The sequence below is a fragment of the Notothenia rossii genome (assembly GCF_949606895.1).
Source record: "Notothenia rossii genome assembly, chromosome: 7".
In the NCBI taxonomy this organism is placed as follows: domain Eukaryota; kingdom Metazoa; phylum Chordata; class Actinopteri; order Perciformes; family Nototheniidae; genus Notothenia; species Notothenia rossii.
In genome coordinates this window covers 55,994,370-56,013,952 of record NC_136905.1, presented here as the reverse complement: position 1 = coordinate 56,013,952, position 19,583 = coordinate 55,994,370, and the positions used below count along the sequence as shown (strand labels likewise).

The following is a 19,583-nucleotide window of genomic DNA, read 5'->3' as shown; positions in this document are numbered from 1 at the left end:
TTCTAAAAAACATGTTCTCTGTGTCCTCTTTCTGCAGTGCGAAGCCGAATTCAGCATGGCCTGGTCTCCATCGCAGCCAGTACTGTAATCACACACTTAGTCAACCATCTAGGCCATTACCCCATGTCCGGAGGGCCTGCCACTCTGTCCAGCCAGGTACTGTGGGATTGTTGCTAAAAATGCCAGACTGATGTACTCTACTGAGTGATGCAGGGAGGTAGGCAACCTAAAAGTTAGCATTGCACTGGTTCCTCGACAAAAAGCCAACAGGAACACCAATTTATAGTCACACAACTTTGGAATCCAAACCACTGAGATGATTTTCTTTGTGTTTTGCATGATGCCGTTAAATGTGCCCGATAACCGTTGAGTCTCATTTAGCCACTTGTTAGCACCCACCCTGTTTAGAAAGTGGTATTAACAAACAATCTCGTTTCAGACATCGAATTAAAACGAGGCAAAAAAAACTGAAAGTCCAACTATGCTGAATCATTACCTGGTTTTAGGACTCATTCCTTCACCAATCGATATGCTGATGGGACGTGTTTGTCCTTCATGGAATACACATAATAAACCAGTCTTGATTCTTCAATCAGATCTTACATCTTTTGCTGTAACAACACACTTTTCTATGTTGTTCTAGGTGTGTGAAAACCAAGATAATCCGTTCTGTGAGAGTGCAGATCTCGGACCGGAGCTTTTCCATTCCCCTAACCTGCAGTTCCTGGTTCTGAACGGCTCCACGCTGCTCTCCGTGTATCAGGTAACCTCAATCAAAAGAAAGGGGCTGGAGAAATCTGACATCAAACGCAACAGCCACTAACATTATCTGAACATCATGGTAGTTAAAGCGTCTTCATTTGTATTTAGCCACTGTAAGAATGGAAATGTTACTTAGCAAGTTAACATGCCTACATTGCATATTTTCTTTTGTTAATTGCCTTAATGACGCCGCAACTGGTACAGAATGTAACCGCAAAACGACCGACCGACAAGCTGGCTAAGTAGCTTTTGCTTCCGGTCCTTTTAGAACTTAGTTTTTTTTATTAGAGATGCACACATGTCACAATCTCAGCCAATAGAGATGTTTTGAGTCATCTTTTGGCCAATATCGAAACCAATTTGCCGTAGCAATTTAGCTGATAGCGATATACTATGTTTTAGTGTTTATTTTTTTGTTTTTCATTATAAGCCTTGTGTAGTGTACATTTGTGTAATTGTTTGTTATTATTTTATATTAAATAAACCCTCTCTACCCTGAGTTGATTGATCAAGTTAAAATCATCTTAGCTTTTCTGATAAAAGTGTAAAGAAGGTGTAACTATGAGGAAGACACCAAAACATTCCCAAGAAGTGTTGTTTTAGGGCAGTTGAGATGTGTGGTTGTTTGAAAAAAGTATACCATTCATATTTGGTCGTCGTTAGTCTAAACACTGTTTTCCTCTTTGTCCCAGATCCGCTCAGAATCCGGTGTTCCAGGAGGCGGGATGACGGCCGGTTTGTCCTCCGCCCCCGCCTGCGTCCGCGTCATCATCCGAGACGTGGCGGGGAAACACTCCTGGGACTCTGCCGTTCTCTACGGACCCCCGCCCTGCCCCCCGAACAGCCCCACACACACATTCATGCCACACAGCCAATCCCCTCACGGCGGCAATCTTCATTTGCGCACTCCACCGGGAGGTCCGGCGAAAAAGATGGGACTGAAGAAAGAAGACAGCGAAGAGGAGGGGGGGCAGGAGGATATCGAGGTAGCAGAGGAGGGACGGAGAGGGACGGAGGGTGAAAGGCAGGAGTTACATGGGGAGGGGGAGGAGGAAGGAGAGGAGGAGAGGAAAGACACAGAGGAGGGGATGGGAGATGGAGAAGATGATGAAGAAGAAGAAGAGGAGGAGGGGATAGAGCATAGGATGGATGGAGAGCGGGATCAGGGCGAGTCGGGCCTAGAGCAGTTTCCCGCACCGCCATTGGCTAAACGGGTGTGTCGGGAGGCGGTGCCAGCGTGGGACTCGCTGAGGGAGGGGGACGACTCGCTGGATGAAATGCTGCAGTACCTGGGGTACTCGAGCCCCGAGTGTCTACAAAGAGCAGGTACACACACACACACACACACACACACACACACACACACACTATGGACTTCCTATTAGAAATGTTCTGCATTAGTTACTCAATCTGAAGTCTAGGTTTTACGATAAAACAAATACTGGGCAAACATGCATTATCATGAACTCTTTTTAGCTACATTGACTGAAAAACTAGCTAGCTGGAGAATAACACGTTGATTCAAACAGGACACGGAAGTGTTCAGGCTGCATGTCAGTTCTGCCAAACTCTCCCAAAGACTGCAAATGTAACTGCTAGTTAAATATTGTGTCTATGGTTAACTTCCCTGTTAGCTTGCAATGCACATCTGTCATCTGACTTGCTGCACATTAAAAGGTCAGCGGTATTCAAAGTTGGAATAATTGTAACCTTAAGTACAGAGCTCTGCAACAATTTTAGGAGCCGCTCTCTCCAAAGTAAAACAACGGCAACATAAGCCCAGAGCCATTTTACCACATGTCTTGTGAATGTAGACTCTCCATAAACATATGTCTTCATGCCAAAACAGAGGCGCCACCTGAGAATTTGGATGAGTTTCACAGCTTTTACTAATGTGACCTACTGTAGCAGTGACTTAAGATCTACTTAAATTATGTATATCTAAATGACTAGTAATTTACTCAGAAATCCCTTAACATGCATCACTGACTTTTCTGTTCCTCAACAAACTATTGAGGCAGAGTTTCATTGAGAAATCTCCAGATTGACATCCCTCAACTAGTCCTGTATAAATATAGGAACGTGTTACTGTCAATTGCATCTGTTGTCCTGGATCTTCAAAGAGAATGAAATCTTTGTCCCCTGATTGGTCCTTAGGCATGCCGCTCAACATCCCGGCCCCTCCTCCAGCGTGTGTGTCAGAAAAGCAAGAGAACGACGTGATCAACGCCATCCTGAAGCAGAGTGCTGCCGAAAGAGAGTTTGTCCTCCATGTATGTTGTGTCCAATATTTATTATCTTTTTCAATCTTTGAATCCAAAGCAAAAACATCAGAATGTGCTGTTTCCAGTCTCTATGAACATTTTCTGAAGCTATTCGACTGAAAATGTCCTTTGCAGTCCTGCTTTAAAACAGATTACGTCGCTAAAAATAGTCTCTCACTCATAGCTCTCGCATATAAAATACATTTCTATTTAATTGTAATGCATTTTATATTTTCCTCCCTAACATTTGTTTATTCTTGAACTGTTGAATGTGTCAGAGAGGAGAGGATCTGAACATGAGGGCTGTGCAGCAGCCGGAGCCGGACACAGAGACGCCTCAGTCCGCCTTCTACTACTGCAGACTGCTCATCAACATCCTGGGCCTCAATTCCTGGGAGAAGAGGTGAGGGGAGGCACACACACACGCACGCACAGTTAGTAACAGGGTACAGAATGCATAGAGATAAAGAGTAGTGAAAGTCTATCAGAGGTATTCATATCCGAATAGATATATATATATATATATATATATATATATAATAAATATGGAAAGTCTTAAGCCTATATCAGCATAACTATGGGCGGATTCAAGGTTAGCCTGAGCCAGCCCTATAAGCCTTCTCAAAAAGGAAAGTCTAAATTAGGGATGGGCAAATGGCGGCCCCCACCTCCTCTTTTTGCGGCCCTCAGAATGAACGTAATTAATGAAAACATTTTTTTTTGTTAAAATTATTATTATTTGTTTTACTTGTAGTACTGATACCGTCCACTAGACTCCTAGTTACGTCGCGAGCTGCGTACATGATTTAAAATACCGGAAAATAATCTGTGACGCATTTGTATGTATTGTGTTTGTTTCCCGGGGAAACAATCACAAGAAACACCGGCTGTTGTTATGCCTGCTGTGACGTTAAGTTGCCGCTTGTAATTATGCCTTTACAAGCTTAAAAGTTGTATTTTTCATCTGAATTTGGCAAAACAAGTTTAATATTCTTAAAACCAAGACTTTGTTTATTTGAAATCAGATGAAAACAAACTGTCACGGACCTTGCCGTGTTATCTATGATTACTACGCTTTTCATTCATAATTTCAGCAGGAGGGAGGGGGAGTGGCGCTCAGGAACAGCAGACTGCGGGCTGACAGGTGTCTGTGTTGACATTCCCCTTATTGTGGAATAAGGGGAATGCAGAGATTGGCTACAAGTGTTTTAGGTTCAAGTTAGACAACTAATATCTGGGTTAGTGTTCATGACTTCATGTTTATGTCATCTTAATGGTTAATCTCAATACACAGACATTTTCCGTGCTTTCCAATAGTTTAAAATCGTTTTATTCCACTGTTTAATAACCTATTCAATACAAACATGCCACTTGTAAAAATGAAATAACATTTCTGTGAACTTATATTTGTTTAGTGAGCTTATTAGAGGATGTTCCCATTTTTTGGGGACGTTCCCTTTGATTGTTAAATGTCAATGAATATGTCAGACTTAGTATATTTGTTAATAATTACATACAACACATGGAATTGTTGTGTGTGTGTGTTCCAAGTTAATCTGCGGCCCCCTGGTGGCCAGTACATCAATTATGTGGCCCCCACCACCATCAAAGTTGCCCATCCCTGGTCTAAATAATAACAAAGAATTTGCCAAAAATCTAAAAACATTTTGTGGGTCCTAATAATAATAATAATAATAATAATAATAATAATAGATTTATTTTGTTAGCGCTTTCACAGGTGCTCAAAGACGCTTTACAGATATAGTGAAAAGAAAGAAACAACAAATACATATGTAGTTAAAGTTAAAGTCAAGTAATACAAAAACAATCGCACATTAAAAGCCAGATTGAAGAGGTGAGTTTTTTGAAGGTGGTGAGGTCAGGGCAGTCTCTGATGGGTTGTGGGAGTGAGTTCCAGAGGGAGGGGGCAGCGACGGAGAAGGCTCTGTCCCCCCAGGTCCGGTGATTGATGTGGGTGGGGATGGATAGGAGGTTGGCTTCTGATGAGCGGAGGCAGCGGGAAGGGGTGTGGTGGTGTAGCAGGTCTGTGAGGTAGGGGGGGCCTGATTGTTGAGGGCTTTGTGAGTAATGAGGAGGACTTTGAAGTTGATCCTTTGATGGACGGGGAGCCAGTGGAGGTTCTGGAGGACTGGATATGTTGGAGTTTATTGAGGAGGTTGGATGGTGTGCCGTAGAGGATGCTATTGCAGTAGTCGAGGTGTGATGAATGCATGAATCAGGGTTTCAGCAGCAGAGGAGGAGAGTGATAGGCGGAGATGGGCAATGTTTTTGAGGTGGAAAAAGGCGGTCCTGGTGATGTGATTGATGTGGTGGTTGAATTTGAGCTGACTGTCGAAGATGACTCTGAGGTTGCGGATGTGAGGGGGGGGGGGATAGAGTGTGGCTGTCAATGGTGAAGTTGAAATTCTGGATGGCTTTGGGATGGGGGGCCGATGATGATGATGTCTGATTTGGCACTTTTCAGTTGGAGATAGTTTGTTTGCATCCATGCTTTTATGTCTGAGAGACTGTTGGTGAGAGTGGAGTGTGTTGTGGGAGTGATGGTTTTTGTTGAGATATAAAGTTGGATGTCATCGGCGTAGCAGTGAAATTGAAGGTTGTGGCGACAAATTATTTTGCCAAGGGGGAGCATGTAGAGGATGAAGAGGAGGGGGCCAAGCACCGAACCCTGGGGGACGCCTTGGGACAGAGGAGCAGTGGAGGAGGTGCAGTTGTTGATGTTGATAAACTGATGTCTGTCGGTGAGGTAGGATTTCAGCCAGGAGAGTGCAGTGTCAGTGATGTTGAGTGATGATTCGAGGAGGGACAGCAGGACGGTGTGGTTGATGGTGTCGAATGCTGCGGTGAGGTCGAGGAGGATGAGGATGTTCAGGTTGCCGGAGTCAGAGGAGAGGAGGAGGTCGTTTGTGATTTTCAGAAGAGCTGTTTCTGTGCTGTGTTTTGATCGGAAACCGGATTGAAATGGCTCAAAGAGGTCATTGGAGCTGAGGTGGGATTTTAGTTGTGAGGCAATGACACGTTCAAGTATTTTTGACAGAAAGGGGAGATTTGACATGGGCCGGAAGTTGGAGATGATGTCAGGTGTGAGTCCAGGTCTTTTGAGAATGGGTGTTGATCCAGATCTGAGGGCGGAGTTAATGATGGTGGCGATGAGTTGGGAGATGGCAGGGAGGCTCTCTTTAACAAATTTAGAGGGTCCTACTGCCCAACTACCTAAAGTATAAACTATTGTAACGTCAATCTTCTGAAAGGTTACTTTATAAACATGACCTCTTCAAAGGCAAAAATCCCAATTTAAAATAGCTGTTGTTTTACTACAGGTCATCTTAACATGTCAGACACAACAGAAAAATGTAATTCTTCTATATCTATCTGCAGGGTTCGTACGGGTGCTCGAAATCCTTGAAAATGCTTGAAATTTGACGTGGTGTTTTCAAGGTTGGGAAAGTGCTTGAATTTTGGGAATGGTGCTTGAAATTGAGATAAAGTGCTTGAAAATCTAAATGCTTTACTTTTACAAGAAATTCCTGTCTGACTGAATAGTTTGCTTTTTAGATTAAAAGAAAATAATTGCTTCGCTTTTACATAAAACAGCTCCGCTCAGGCCTTCCAGCGCTATGCGCGCGACCTGCAAGTGTTTGTGTTACGTGTGACCTGGGCATTCTGATGAGAGTGATAGATGACAGTGTTCCAGGAGGTTGCAGTTTCAACAAGCGTTGGCTAGCAGAAGACAAATACAAGCCATGGCTAAGACGAGGGTCAAGCCCACGAGTAGCCTCCTGCAAAGTTTGCAAAAATAACGATGCGAGAGTCTGCGCTGACGAGCCACATGAAAGGTACGCCATAGTAGAGCATTTTAGATTAGGCTAACGTTGCATGTTACGTTTATTTAAGCTAACGTTAGCGAGCTGAATAGCTAACTCGATTGAGGGATAATAATAATTGCAGGGGACAATCATTTCAGAGGAGCGTACCTATGTTATGTGCGTTACAGTCGCCATCCTGTGGTGTTCAGAGGATGAAGCACTCACTTGTCATTCAACCCAGTCTCACAGCATTTCGTGTTATAGTCACGAAATATAATCTATTGATTCGACACAGAGCGATTTTTAAAGCAATGTATTTCTACTGGTAGTATGTTTCGTGCCTAAACCAAATGTGACTTGCTCTATCGAAATCAGTCACATTGACCCGAAGACACATTTTCGTTTGTATTACTGGTCTGGGGGAAGCTCGCGAGTGTGTGTGTTTGTGTATTTTTGCGTTTGTGTACCGGGGAAACACTCACAAGAAACACCGGCTGTTGTTATGCTTGCTGTGATGTTACATTCGTCCGTTCTCTGCTTGTAATTATGCCCTCACAAGCTTCAAAGTTGTATTTATCATCTGAATTTGCTGAAACAAGTTTAATATTCTGAAAGCCAATACTTTGTTTATTTGAAAACAGATGAAAACAAACTGTACTGTCTTTTATATAAAATTGAAGTATTATACAAGTAAAACTACATTTTGCTTTAATCCCATGTAATTGTAGAATGAACACAGTCTTCCTTTGAATATGTATTTGTCAGGTGTCTTGAGTAGTCAAAATTACCTACAAATCATTGTACACATTTGTAAATATTATTTTCCACTTGTTACCATTGTGAGTCTATTTTTATGCAGCTCTGCGTGATTTTGTTGCTACATTTCACTACCAGAGGTGGAATAAGTACTCAGATATTGTACTTGAGTAAAAGTACAAGTACAAAGATCTTGTAGTGAAAGTAGAAGTACTCAGATCTTGTACTTAGTAAAAGTAGAAGTACCAGAGTGTAGGAATACTCTGTCACAGTAAAAGTCCTGCATTCAAAATGTTCCTCAAGTAAAAGTAGAAAAGTATTCTCATCAAAATATAGTGAAAGTAGCGACAGTAAAAGTAGTCATTGTGCAGATTGGTCCATTTCAGAATAATATATATGATATGTTTTATAATGATTGATCATGAAAGTGTTCTCAAAGCTGGTAAAGGTGCAGCTAGTTTGAATGACTTTGTATACTGCAGGGTAGCTTGTGGATTTACTCCAGGTGGAACTAAAGTCTGATTTAACACTTGATTATATTTCACATCATTCATCCACATCTGTAAAGTAACTGAAGGTATTAAATACATGTAGTGGAGGAAAAGTACACCATTTACCTCTGACTTATGTTTACTGCCAACCTAAAAGTATCTCAAAAATAGTAATCAATAATGTATTGAAAAGTTATTTGGCTGATTGTTTTATATTGGCTCAGCCAGGTTATATGGGATGCCCAGTCTACGTACAGATCACTAATTTTGAAATATTAAACTTAGTTTTCTTTTCTTTAATTTTTCATCCTCGTGTAGAATGCTATCACGAAACACACATTTGGTTGTTTATAGCATAAAGAACATCTGATTTAATGTGAGGTAGGGAAATAATCATTTGAGTATGTGTATATAAATATGTAATTTACAACAGCTGTAAGATGCTTGAAAAGCTGGAAAATGCACCTTGAAAATGCTTGAAAAGTGCTTGAATTTGACTTTGGAAAAGGTGTAAGAACCCTGTATCTGACAAGCACTGTTTGTACACTGGCGACTGGACCGTGGAAATAAAGAATACGGCACATCATTCAAACACCACATTATTTCACGCACAACAACCCACTACCTCTTCACACAGAAAAGGACAGGACCCTACTCTTCAACCGAAACAAAAGCCTTTCATTGGAATAGTCCAGGCATCGTTGGAGAGGCCGAAGCCACCAACCTCCGCACCGCTGATATAAAAACGGAGACCTGGGCGGTGAGGCTTGGAGTGGACTGATAATGACACGTCATTCTTTTCACTCTCACACAGGGAGAAAAAGAGTGAAAGAGCGGGAGAGAAAGAGAGAGAGACGGCAATTTGCTCTTTATTAAACTGATACTTGGTAATGGCCTCATTCACTGCTCTCAAAGACTCCATTTACACCCTGGATTATTGGGAAAAGCATAAAAGGGGATGCACACACACACACACACACACACACGCACACGCACACTCACACACACACTACTGTCAGTATCTTCGTGTCTGATGTCCAATTTGAATACCTGGAGAGACGTAAGGGGACAATAATAGATGATTAGACACTCTCTTCCTTTTTTTTATCCATATATCCCGCCATTCTCTTCCGTATTAACGCACTTGTTTTCTTTTTCGCCTCATGCACATTTGCTTTTTTCTGATTTGCCTCTTTTCCAACCATCTTTTTCAACTACTGCCCTTTATTCTAACTCCAAATGGGTTGAGTTTGATCAATAGAGTACTAAACTCATTATCACACTCTCTTACACACACACACACACACACACACACACACACACACACACACACACACACACACACACACACACACACACACACACACACACACACACACACACACACACACACACACACAAAGGAGGCCATTGTGCAGGCTGAATGCAGGAGGTGTAATTCCCTGGATAAAGTATGAAGAGAGATGAGTGTCCATTAGCTGGCCAGATACATTTAAAGTGATACCTCGGCATTGTGCGTTCTAGCCCAGAGTCATTGAGAAGATGAAATGCTGTTCGGTGTGAGTGTGGAAAACGTTGTCGAATTGGCACAAAATACTTTGTTGAATGTGAATCTTTTCTCTCATTTGCATTCATCAGGCTTTGGGGTTGTTCTTAGGGAGATAAACATGTATAAAGGACTTCCCACACCTGTATTGCAGCAACATGGATCACAGCTTTTTCATTTGTAAGGCTTATATGGGTTTTAGTATTCCTAGTTTATTAGTTTATCCTAAAAATCTTTCGTGTAACATGCCAGCAAAAGTCTCTCTAAGAGATTCTTTTTTTTCTTTTCTTTTTTGGAGGGCCATAACAAATGACAATACACTTTCAAATCTTCATTCTAAAACCCAATAGGATCTTTACATGTTAAAGCAAAGACATACATGGGACATAAATATGAGACATAATTGCGAAGAAGAAGAAGATTTTTAGATTTTTAAAACACATTTTATTTCCATTTGTTTTAACTATACACCGGAACAAAAAACAAAAAAACATTACACAAATCAAATAAATACACAGGTTTTCACGTCTACCAAATAAATGTCTTTTGAAAACGTTTTACCCATTTAAAAACATCATCTTTTACACACTTTAAAAACAAAAAACTTCACCTACCCTTTAAAACTTCAATATTAGAGAGTCATTTTCCCCCAGTGAGCACAGAACCTGCCCAACAGCCCACACATCCAGAAACCCCTGTAGATGATTGATCAGCGTATAGTACCCATGCTCCACCCTCAGACGCGCTGCCACCAGCCCCCTCAGACAGAGCACTGCATCCGTCCACCCTACTCCAGCAAGTTTGTTCTTCCTACTTTTCCAGATTGCTAATTCTGCATTAGCAAACAAGAAATTGATCAATAGTAGGATTTCCTTCTTTTTCAGGATGTATTTGGGGCCATGGACAAAAAGTGGTATGGAGAAAACCTCCCCGAACCCCTCCACCCACTCCTGTAACATTTTTTTAAGACCAGCCAACCGGGGACAGGACACCACTAAATGCTCCAAGGTTTCTGCCATAAAACAGAACGGACAGCCCCCCCTTGTGCCTGGGTCAAAATGAGCCCTGTATTTGTTAGTGGCTATTGCACCGTGTATAATTCTCCATTGGATGTCAGCCATCCGTTTTTCAACGGGAGATTTATACAGGATCCGCCAGCTGCCCTGAGGGGAAGAGCCCAAACCAAACACATCTGTCCACCTCGACTCTCTGACGCCTGCGAGCGAGCTGAGGTTTAGCACCTTTACGCAGCTAAGATATATCTTCTTCCCATTGCAGGAGCTGAACATTCCAGGTGTTAGAGTCCCCAGTGATAGCAGGAGACCATCCTCCTCTCTCCATTCCCCCACCGCAGGACCCACACTCAAGGCAGGAAAAACATAATCATGTCCCTTTCTCCACTGGTCGGCCATATCTGCATCCAGAGCAAAAGTCCGGTGGGATGGCGACAGCGACTGCCACACCTCTTATACCAGGTTCTCCAGAACTCGAGTTGATCGAATGCCCGTCACCTCAGCCAGTTTTTCTGTGGAGATCCCTGTCAAATGGCCAAGTTTTACCACTCCCGCTTCAATGAACGCATCTTTTAGGGCAGCTGAAGAGAAAATGGTTCCAGAAAGAAAACCAGTGTCAAACAGGGGCTCCTCAAACAGCCACATCCCAGGCCGGGGGTCGGGTGGTCTGGTAAAACTCAGAATCTTCCAGGCATTGATGACTAAGCAGTAAAAAGGTGCAAGTCCAGTTATCTTGTACGCAGGGGCCTTCAGCAGAAACAGGTGTTTATCAAAACCAAAGCCCCCTGCCCTCCAGAGCAACAGCCGGGCCATAGCCAGCAATCAGGGAGAGGCACCATACAGCAGCCGCTGAGCTGCCTGCAGTCTAAAAGCAGCAGTCCTCGCAGTAATGTCCACAAGGCCCTGCCCCCCCTCCGCCACAGGGAGGTACAGGACCGATGCTGGCACCCAGTGATGACCCGACCAGAAGAAATCCACACGGAGCCGCTGCAGTTGTTTCATGAGGCCCGGCCGTGGGGTTAACACCTGGAGTCTGTGCCACAAAGATGAGGCAACCAGATTGTTGGCTACAAGAACTCTTCCCCTGTAGGCAGCCATTTCCATTTGGCTAATTTTGCTTGCACCTTTCCCAGCAATCCCTCCCAGTTCTGTGCCACCATGTCCTCAGACCCCAACCAAACTCCCAGGACCTTTAAACCCTCGTTTCCCCAGCTGAGGTTACCAGGAAGACTGGGCCTATTTTCTAAACTCCACTGACCTACCAAAACTGCCTCACTCTTCTCCCAGTTAACTTTGGCTGAGGCAGCCTTCCTATACAAAACTAAACTGTCCTGTAGCTCCTGGATATCTCGCTGACCCTGGATAAAAACACTGACATCATCAGCATAAGCTGATACAACCACCGGGGGGGCCTGAGCTGACACTGGCAGACTCAGGCCCCTCAGCCGGTTTCTAAGCCTGCACAAAAGCGGCTCGATGGCAATACTATATAATAGGCCTGAGATAGGGCAGCCCTGCCTGATCCCCCTTTTAACTGGTACAGGTCTGCTCAGCCCTCCCCCCACTTTCACAACACAACATGCATCACTGTACAAACACTTCACCCAGGACAAAAAATGCTCCCCAACACCAAAAGCCTGCAATGTGGCAGCCAGAAAAGTGTGATCCACACGATCAAAGGCCTTCTCTTGGTCAATAGAAATAATACCAACATTTATATTGTACAGTTTGCAAACATCAAAAGTGTCTCTCATCAAAAACAAATTGTCCACAATTGATCTGCCAGGGATGCAATATGTTTGATCAGTACCAACAAGAAGTTCGATAAAACACTTCAGTCTGTTAGCTAAAACCTTTGACAGTATCTTATAGTCCGTACATAAGAGAGCCACAGGTCTCCAATTCTTCAGCAGGGTTAGATCTCCTTTCTTAGGCAACAGTGAAATCACTGCACGCCTACAGGAAGCTGGAAGAGTCCCTTTCCCAAAGGACTCCATCAATACATCCAACAAATCATGTCCTAAAATGCTCCAAAAATGTTTAAAAAAGTCTGCAGGTAAACCGTCTATGTCCGGAGCCTTGCCGGAGGCCATCTGTGTCACCGCAGAGGTCAGTTCCTCCAGCGTAATGTCAGAGCCCAAGGTGTCACTTTCGGCTGGACTCAGCTGTGGAAGACCCTGAAGAAGTTCATCAGCGGCTTCCACGTCACAACCTTCGGCTTTGAACAGGTCCGTGTAGAAGGACACTGCAAGTCTCCTCATCTCAGCAGGTTCAGAGGTTACCTGTCCATCGGGAAGACGCAGACACACCATCTGCTTCCTTTGGCCCACAGACCTCTCCAGGTTGAAGAAAAAGGTGGTTGGTGCATCAATGTCTCTCATGGAAGTAAAACGGGCTCTGATCAGAGCTCCCTTGGCCTTCTCCTGAAGAAAACAGTTAAGCTGTTGTTGTTTTAGGAGGGACTGTTCTATATTTCGAGCAGACACACTCTCTAACTCTCTGATCTCTCTCTCTAACTGCTCTATAGCTCTCCTAATGTTTGCATTGGAGTAGGCTGTATACTGTTGACAGAACACTCTAATCTGAGCCTTTCCTACCTCCCACCACTGACTCAGGGAGGGAAAAGACTCTTTCTTTGATTTCCAGTTGATCCAAAACAATTCAAAATTCTCACAGAAAATCAAATCTTGTAAAATTTTAACATTAAACTGCCAGAACGATCTAGGTTTGTCTGTGTTGGGTAAAACCAAATCCAAAGAAACTAGCTGATGATCTGTAAAACCAACAGGTTGGATGTGACAGTTCACTGCACGAGTAATAAAAGAAGAAGACATGTAAAATCTGTCTAGCCTGGCTGCACTGATGCCCCCATCTAGCATTCTCATCCAGGTGTATTGTTTAACGGAGGGATGCTTCATCCTCCACACATCCACTAAGTCAGCCTCTCTTATCACCTGTGACAGTAAAAGGGACGACTGAGGATGAGGCTCCCGTCCTATTCTGTCTAAAGTGACATTAGTGCAAACGTTCCAGTCCCCCCCCAGTATAACACACTCTCCCTGTACACTAGTGTCTAGCTTGTCTTTTAATAACTGAAACACAGATACACGTGCAGGGCCCTGATTGGGTGCATACACATTAATAAAGGTGAAACTGAACTCTAACAGTTCCACTTTCACCATCAAGGCTCTACCTGCCACTATCTCAGTGCTGGATAAAATCTTTACATTTAGAGAGGGGGAGAATAAAACAGCTACTCCAGCACTAAGGTTTGAGCCATGACTGAGTACATACTGACCCCCCCACCACATCCCCCAGTCCGTCTCATTCAGGCTATCACTGTGCGTTTCCTGCAGAAATATCACATCTAATTTTTTCTGATTAAAGACTTCTAACACTAAAGCTCTTTGCTGTGCACTTCTACCCCCGTTCATGTTCAAGGAAGCAACCCTTAAAGCCTGCATTAGAGGAAGGAGACAGAGAGAAAGAACAGACAGCTACACACAGCAGAGAGGAGACACCCAGTGTTGCATGATCATGTTGAAATTATTTAGACCTTTTCAGTTTCTTCCCTCTTTTGCTTCCTTTCGTATCTTTTTTCACAGCAGTTACATGCCTCCTGAGACGATAACGTTTTTTTTCATCCAGCAGGTCTAACCCTACAACTTTCTGAAGAGTTCTCACTGTATGAAGAAACTTGTCAATGTCAGGGAAAAAATCTCTCACTTCCACTGACTTGCCAAAAGACTCCTCTAAAAAGACATTAATCTCTTCCAAAGAATATATCTCTGCGTTCTGAGAGAGACTATCTGCAACTGAAACACAGTCAGAATCCCCCTCACCGTCTGTGTCCATCTCTGTCACCTCATTATTGTCTGCAGCCTGTTGAAGCTCTTTTTGCCGCCCAGAGCCAGACGGCAGCTCCTTCTGTGTGCCAACAGCCTCCACCTGTCCCACAGCACCAGTCCTCACCTGTCCTGCTACATCATCTCCCACCCGTTTACCTGTTTCCACATTTTTTCCTCTCACACTCACCACACTCTCTACAGTCCCTGTTTCATCTCTCACGATATTCATCCCTACTTCCTCCGCAGCCACCGGGGCCCCGGCGGGTGCAGCAGCAGCCCCCGCGACACCAGGTCCCGCTGCCGCGGCCCCGGCCGCCCCCGGCTCGACCACCCCAGCGGCCCCCGGCTCGGCTGCCCCAGCGGCCCCCGGCTCGGCTGCCCCAGCGGCCCCGGCCGCCCCCGGCTCGGCTGCCCCGGCGGCCCCCGGCTCGGCGGCCCCGGGCCCAGCCGCACCCGGCGGAGCGGCGTGCCGTCTCTGTGGACATGCAACACGTTTGTGACCCGACTCCCCGCACTCAAAACACTTTACGCTCCCTGAGCTCGCATTAACCATATAAAAACCCTCTTCGTGCCTCACCCGGAAGGACACATCTAGTGTCTGAGTGGGACAATTCAGAAACATGAAAACCTGTCTCCGCAGAGATTGGACATGTTTTAACTTGTCCTTACACCCCAGAGCAACAGTGCGGAGATTACTGGCAAACTTACCAAAACGCTTCAGCTCCCGTTCCAGCGCCTCATTCGGGAGGAACGGAGGAACGCCAGACACAGTGATCCGCGTGGACGGTGTTGCCAGCGGTGAAACTTGAATGTATTCCTCGTTTAGCATTAATCCGCTCTCGATAACTTCCGTCACATATTTCTGGTCTTTCAAAAAGACCACGACCGCTTTGTTCATGCGGGAAGCATAGGAGATGTTTACATGACCGACCTGATCCCCCACAGCCAGCAGCACCTGCTCCACTGTGCTTGCGGCCTGAGCCACCAGCCGCACTCCGTGTCTCAGAGACACCGGCGGCGCCCCGGAGGACGCCATCCCCGCCACGAGGCACGGAAAAACACTAAATTAACAAATTAACCGTACTTGCAAAGGGTACAAAAATCCCAACGAAAGATCATACAGTTAAAGACAAAAGAAATAAAGTTGAAATTCCCTCTTCCCTCTTCAAACACACCTCCACCACCGAAGAAGAAGAAGAAGAAGAAGAAGAAGAAGAAGAAGAAGAAGAAGGCGAAGGCGAACGCGAAGAACGCTGCCACGGGCGGCTGCCTGCCAGAGTTGCTCCGTAACATTGTCTGTTTTGATCTGCTCTTTTTGCTGCACTGTTAGTGTACACTTTTATTATTATGCTGCTGTGTTTATTGTATCTTTGTAACTCTGGCACAACCATTTCCTTCGGGATAAATAAAGTCCTATCTTATCTTATCTAAAGTCCCCTGACAATCTGAGCAGCATAACTAGGGGCTGGTTCAAGGTAAGCCTGGGCCAGCCCTAACTATAAGCTTTAGTCAAAAGGAAGGTCTTTAGCCTAAAGCAGTTATTGATAGCCTGATAAAAGCAATTATGTTTTAAGCTTTCAAAACATTTTGTCTGTGGAGCCAGCTCCGCCTTTGTTTAAAGCAGGCCAATACCCTCTCCACATTTAAGATCAGTACTTTTAAACAGAGCTGATAGGTCAGCTGGTTTAAGGTTAGCCTGGGCTTGTTGTTTCGAAAGCTTAAAAAGTCACCGCTTTTATTCGGATATGAATACCTCTGATTGATCTGTTTTTCTCTTCCTCTTTTTTTAAACCTTGAAGTCTTCGGGTCTTTTTCACTAGAATTCCTTATTTTGCTAGGAAGCAGTGAGAAAAACAAAGCAAACAGCCAATTAAGTTGAAGGCCAGAAGATGGTGGAGCAGCAGGTTTAACCGATTCTTTGGAGAGTGGTTCCTAACCTGTTTATGTTTCTGTGTTACAGGAGTAACTTTCATTTGTTGAGGAAGAATGAGAAGTTACTGAGAGAGCTGAAGAACCTGGACTCACGGCAATGGTAAGAAAATATGATGATTACTACCTCCTTTAAAAAAAATCTCTTTTCAGCTTTTTCACAATTTATTATTTAATTTTAGGGCTGCACAATTATATGTAACGGTCAATCAAATGGGAATATGGTCTACTGCAGTAAACACAATATTTGGTAAAGGCTAAATATTTGTTAAAATGCCTTGTGTTAATGAAGTATTTTGGAACTGGTGAGATATCCCAACCTAAAGATTCTATTCGACAGACTCAAAAGAGTTTGCTACAGATCGCCTTTAAAAATCACAGCATGATATTTTAATATATGTTTAAATGATATTGATAATAATGATGCAAAAATTATCACTTTCTTCTTTTTAGTAATCACAATATCAGTCAAAAATAATCGCAAATAATACATTTTCTTAAATTGCGCAGTCTTATTTTATTCCCTCTCTCTGACGTTTTTTCCTTAAGAGTTGTGACATTTAACATTCTATAAATATACATTTAAATGCATTTAAAAAGTCTGACGAATAGTGTTCAAAGGGTTTGTAACAGTTATAATATATATCGTGTCATGCTATATATAGTATATATATATATATATATAGTCACTCTATATATATATATATATATATATATATATATATACAGTGGGGCAAAAAAGTATTTAGTCAGCCACCAATTGTGCAAGTTCTCCCACTTAAAAAGATGAGAGAGGCCTGTAATTTTCATTCTAGGTATACCTCAACTATGAGAGACAAAATGAGAAAAACAAATCCAGAAAATCACATTGTCTGATTTTTAAAGAATTTATTTGCAAATTATGGTGGAAAATAAGTATTTGGTCACCTACAAACAAACAAGATTTCTGGCTCTCACAGACCTGTAACTTCTTCTTTAAGAGCCTCCTCTGTCCTCCACTCGTTAACTGTATTAATGGCACCTGTTTGAACTCGTTATCAGTATAAAAGACACCTGTCCACAACCTCAAACAGTCACACTCCAAACTCCACTATGGCCAAGACCAAAGAGCTGTCAAAGGACACCAGAAACAAAATTGTAGACCTGCACCAGGCTGGGAAGACTGAATCTGCAATAGGTAAGCAGCTTGGTGTGAAGAAATCAACTGTGGGAGCAATTATTAGAAAATGAAAGACATACAAGACCACTGATAATCTCCCTCGATCTGGGGCTCCATGCAAGATCTCACCCCGTGGGGTCAAAATGATCACAAGAACGGTGAGCAAAAATCCCAGAACCACACGGGGGGACCTAGTCAATGACCTGCAGAGAGCTGGGACATAAGTAACAAAGGCTAGCATCATTAACACACTACGCCGCCAGGGACTCAAATCCTGCACTGCCAGACGTGTCCCCCTGCTTAAGCCAGTACATGTCCAGGCCCGTCTGAAGTTTGTTAGAGAGCATTTAGATGATCCAGAAGAGGATTGGGAGAATGTCATATGGCCAGATGAAACCAAAATATAACTTTTTGGTGAAAACTCAACTAAACGTGTTTGGAGGAGAAAGAATGCTGAGTTGCATCCAAAGAACACCATACCTACTGTGAAACATGGGGGTGGAAACATCATGCTTTGGGGCAGTTTTTCTGCAAAGGGACCAGGACGACTGATCCGTGTAAAGGAAAGAATGAATGGGGCCATGTATCGTGAGATTTTGAGTGACAACCTCCTTCCATCAGCAAGGGCATTGAAGATGAAATGTGGCTGGGTCTTTCTGCATGACAATGATCCCAAACACACCGCCCGGGCAACGAAGGAGTGGCTTCGTAAGAAGCATTTCAAGGTCCTGGAGTGGCCTAGCCAGTCTCCAGATCTCAACCCCATAGAAAATCTTTGGAGGGAGTTGAAAGTCCGTGTTGCCCAGCGACAGCCCCAAAACATCACTGCTCTAGAGGAGATCTGCATGGAGGAATGGGCCAAAATACCAGCAACAGTGTGTGAAAACCTTGTGAAGACTTACAAAAAACGGTTTGACCTCTGTCATTGCCAACAAAGGGTATATACATTGGGCAAAAAAGTATTTAGTCAGCCACCAATTGTGCAAGTTCTCCCACTTAAAAAGATGAGAGAGGCATGTAATTTTCATCCTAGGTATACCTCCAACTATGAGAGACAAAATGAGAAGAAAAAAAATCCAGAAAATCACATTGTCTGATTTTAAAGAATTTATTTGCAAATTATGGTGGAAAATAAGTATTTTGTCCAAAACAAAAGTTCATCTCAATACTTTGTTATATACCTTTTGTTGGCAATGACAGAGGTCAAACGGTTTCTGTAAGTCTTCACAAGGTTTTTACACACTGTTGCTGGTATTTTGGCCCATTCCTCCATGCAGATCTCCTCTAGAGCAGTGATGTTTTGGGGCTGTCGCTGGGCAACACGGACTTTCAACTCCCTCCAAAGATTTTCTATGGGGTTGAGATCTGGAGACTGGCTAGGCCACTCCAGGACCTTGAAATGCTTCTTACGAAGCCACTCCTCCGTTGCCCGGGCGGTGTGTTTGGGATCATTGTCATGCTGAAAGACCCAGCCTCGTTTCATCTTCAATGCCCTTGCTGATGGAAGGAGGTTGTCACTCAAAATCTCACGATACATGGCCCCATTCATTCTTTCCTTTACACGGATCAGTCGTCCTGGTCCCTTTGCAGAAAAACAGCCCCAAAGCATGATGTTTCCACCCCCATGTTTCACAGTAGGTATGGTGTTCTTTGGATGCAACTCAGCATTCTTTCTCCTCCAAACACGTCTAGTTGAGTTTTTACCAAAAAGTTCTATTTTGGTTTCATCTGACCATATGAAATTCTCCCAATCCTCTTCTGGATCATCTAAATGCTCTCTAGCAAACTTCAGACAGGCCTGGACATGTCCTGGCTTTAACAGGGGGAAACGTCTGGCACTGCAGGATTTGAGTCCCTGGCGGCGTATTGTGTTACTGATGGTAGCCTTTGTTACTTTGGTCCCAGCTCTCTGCAGGTCATTGACTAGGTCCCCCCGTGTGGTTCTGGGATTTTTGCTCACCGTTCTTGTGATCATTTTGACCCCACGG

General features: G+C 43.7%; 1 protein-coding gene across 7 annotated transcripts in view; it reads left to right on the top strand.

The window, feature by feature from the left end:
• The window catches only part of ralgapa1 (Ral GTPase activating protein catalytic subunit alpha 1), a 137,758-nt gene that overhangs the window by 47,140 nt on the left and 71,035 nt on the right, over positions 1-19,583 (top strand). For all 7 annotated transcript variants that reach the window (XM_079692204.1, XM_079692207.1, XM_079692203.1 and 4 more), the window contains 6 exons: positions 38-156; positions 644-763; positions 1,455-2,088; positions 2,920-3,035; positions 3,305-3,429; positions 16,468-16,539. In XM_079692204.1, coding sequence (XP_079548330.1) covers positions 38-156; positions 644-763; positions 1,455-2,088; positions 2,920-3,035; positions 3,305-3,429; positions 16,468-16,539 — 1,186 coding nt within the window. The remainder of the gene's footprint in view (positions 1-37; positions 157-643; positions 764-1,454; positions 2,089-2,919; positions 3,036-3,304; positions 3,430-16,467; positions 16,540-19,583) is intronic.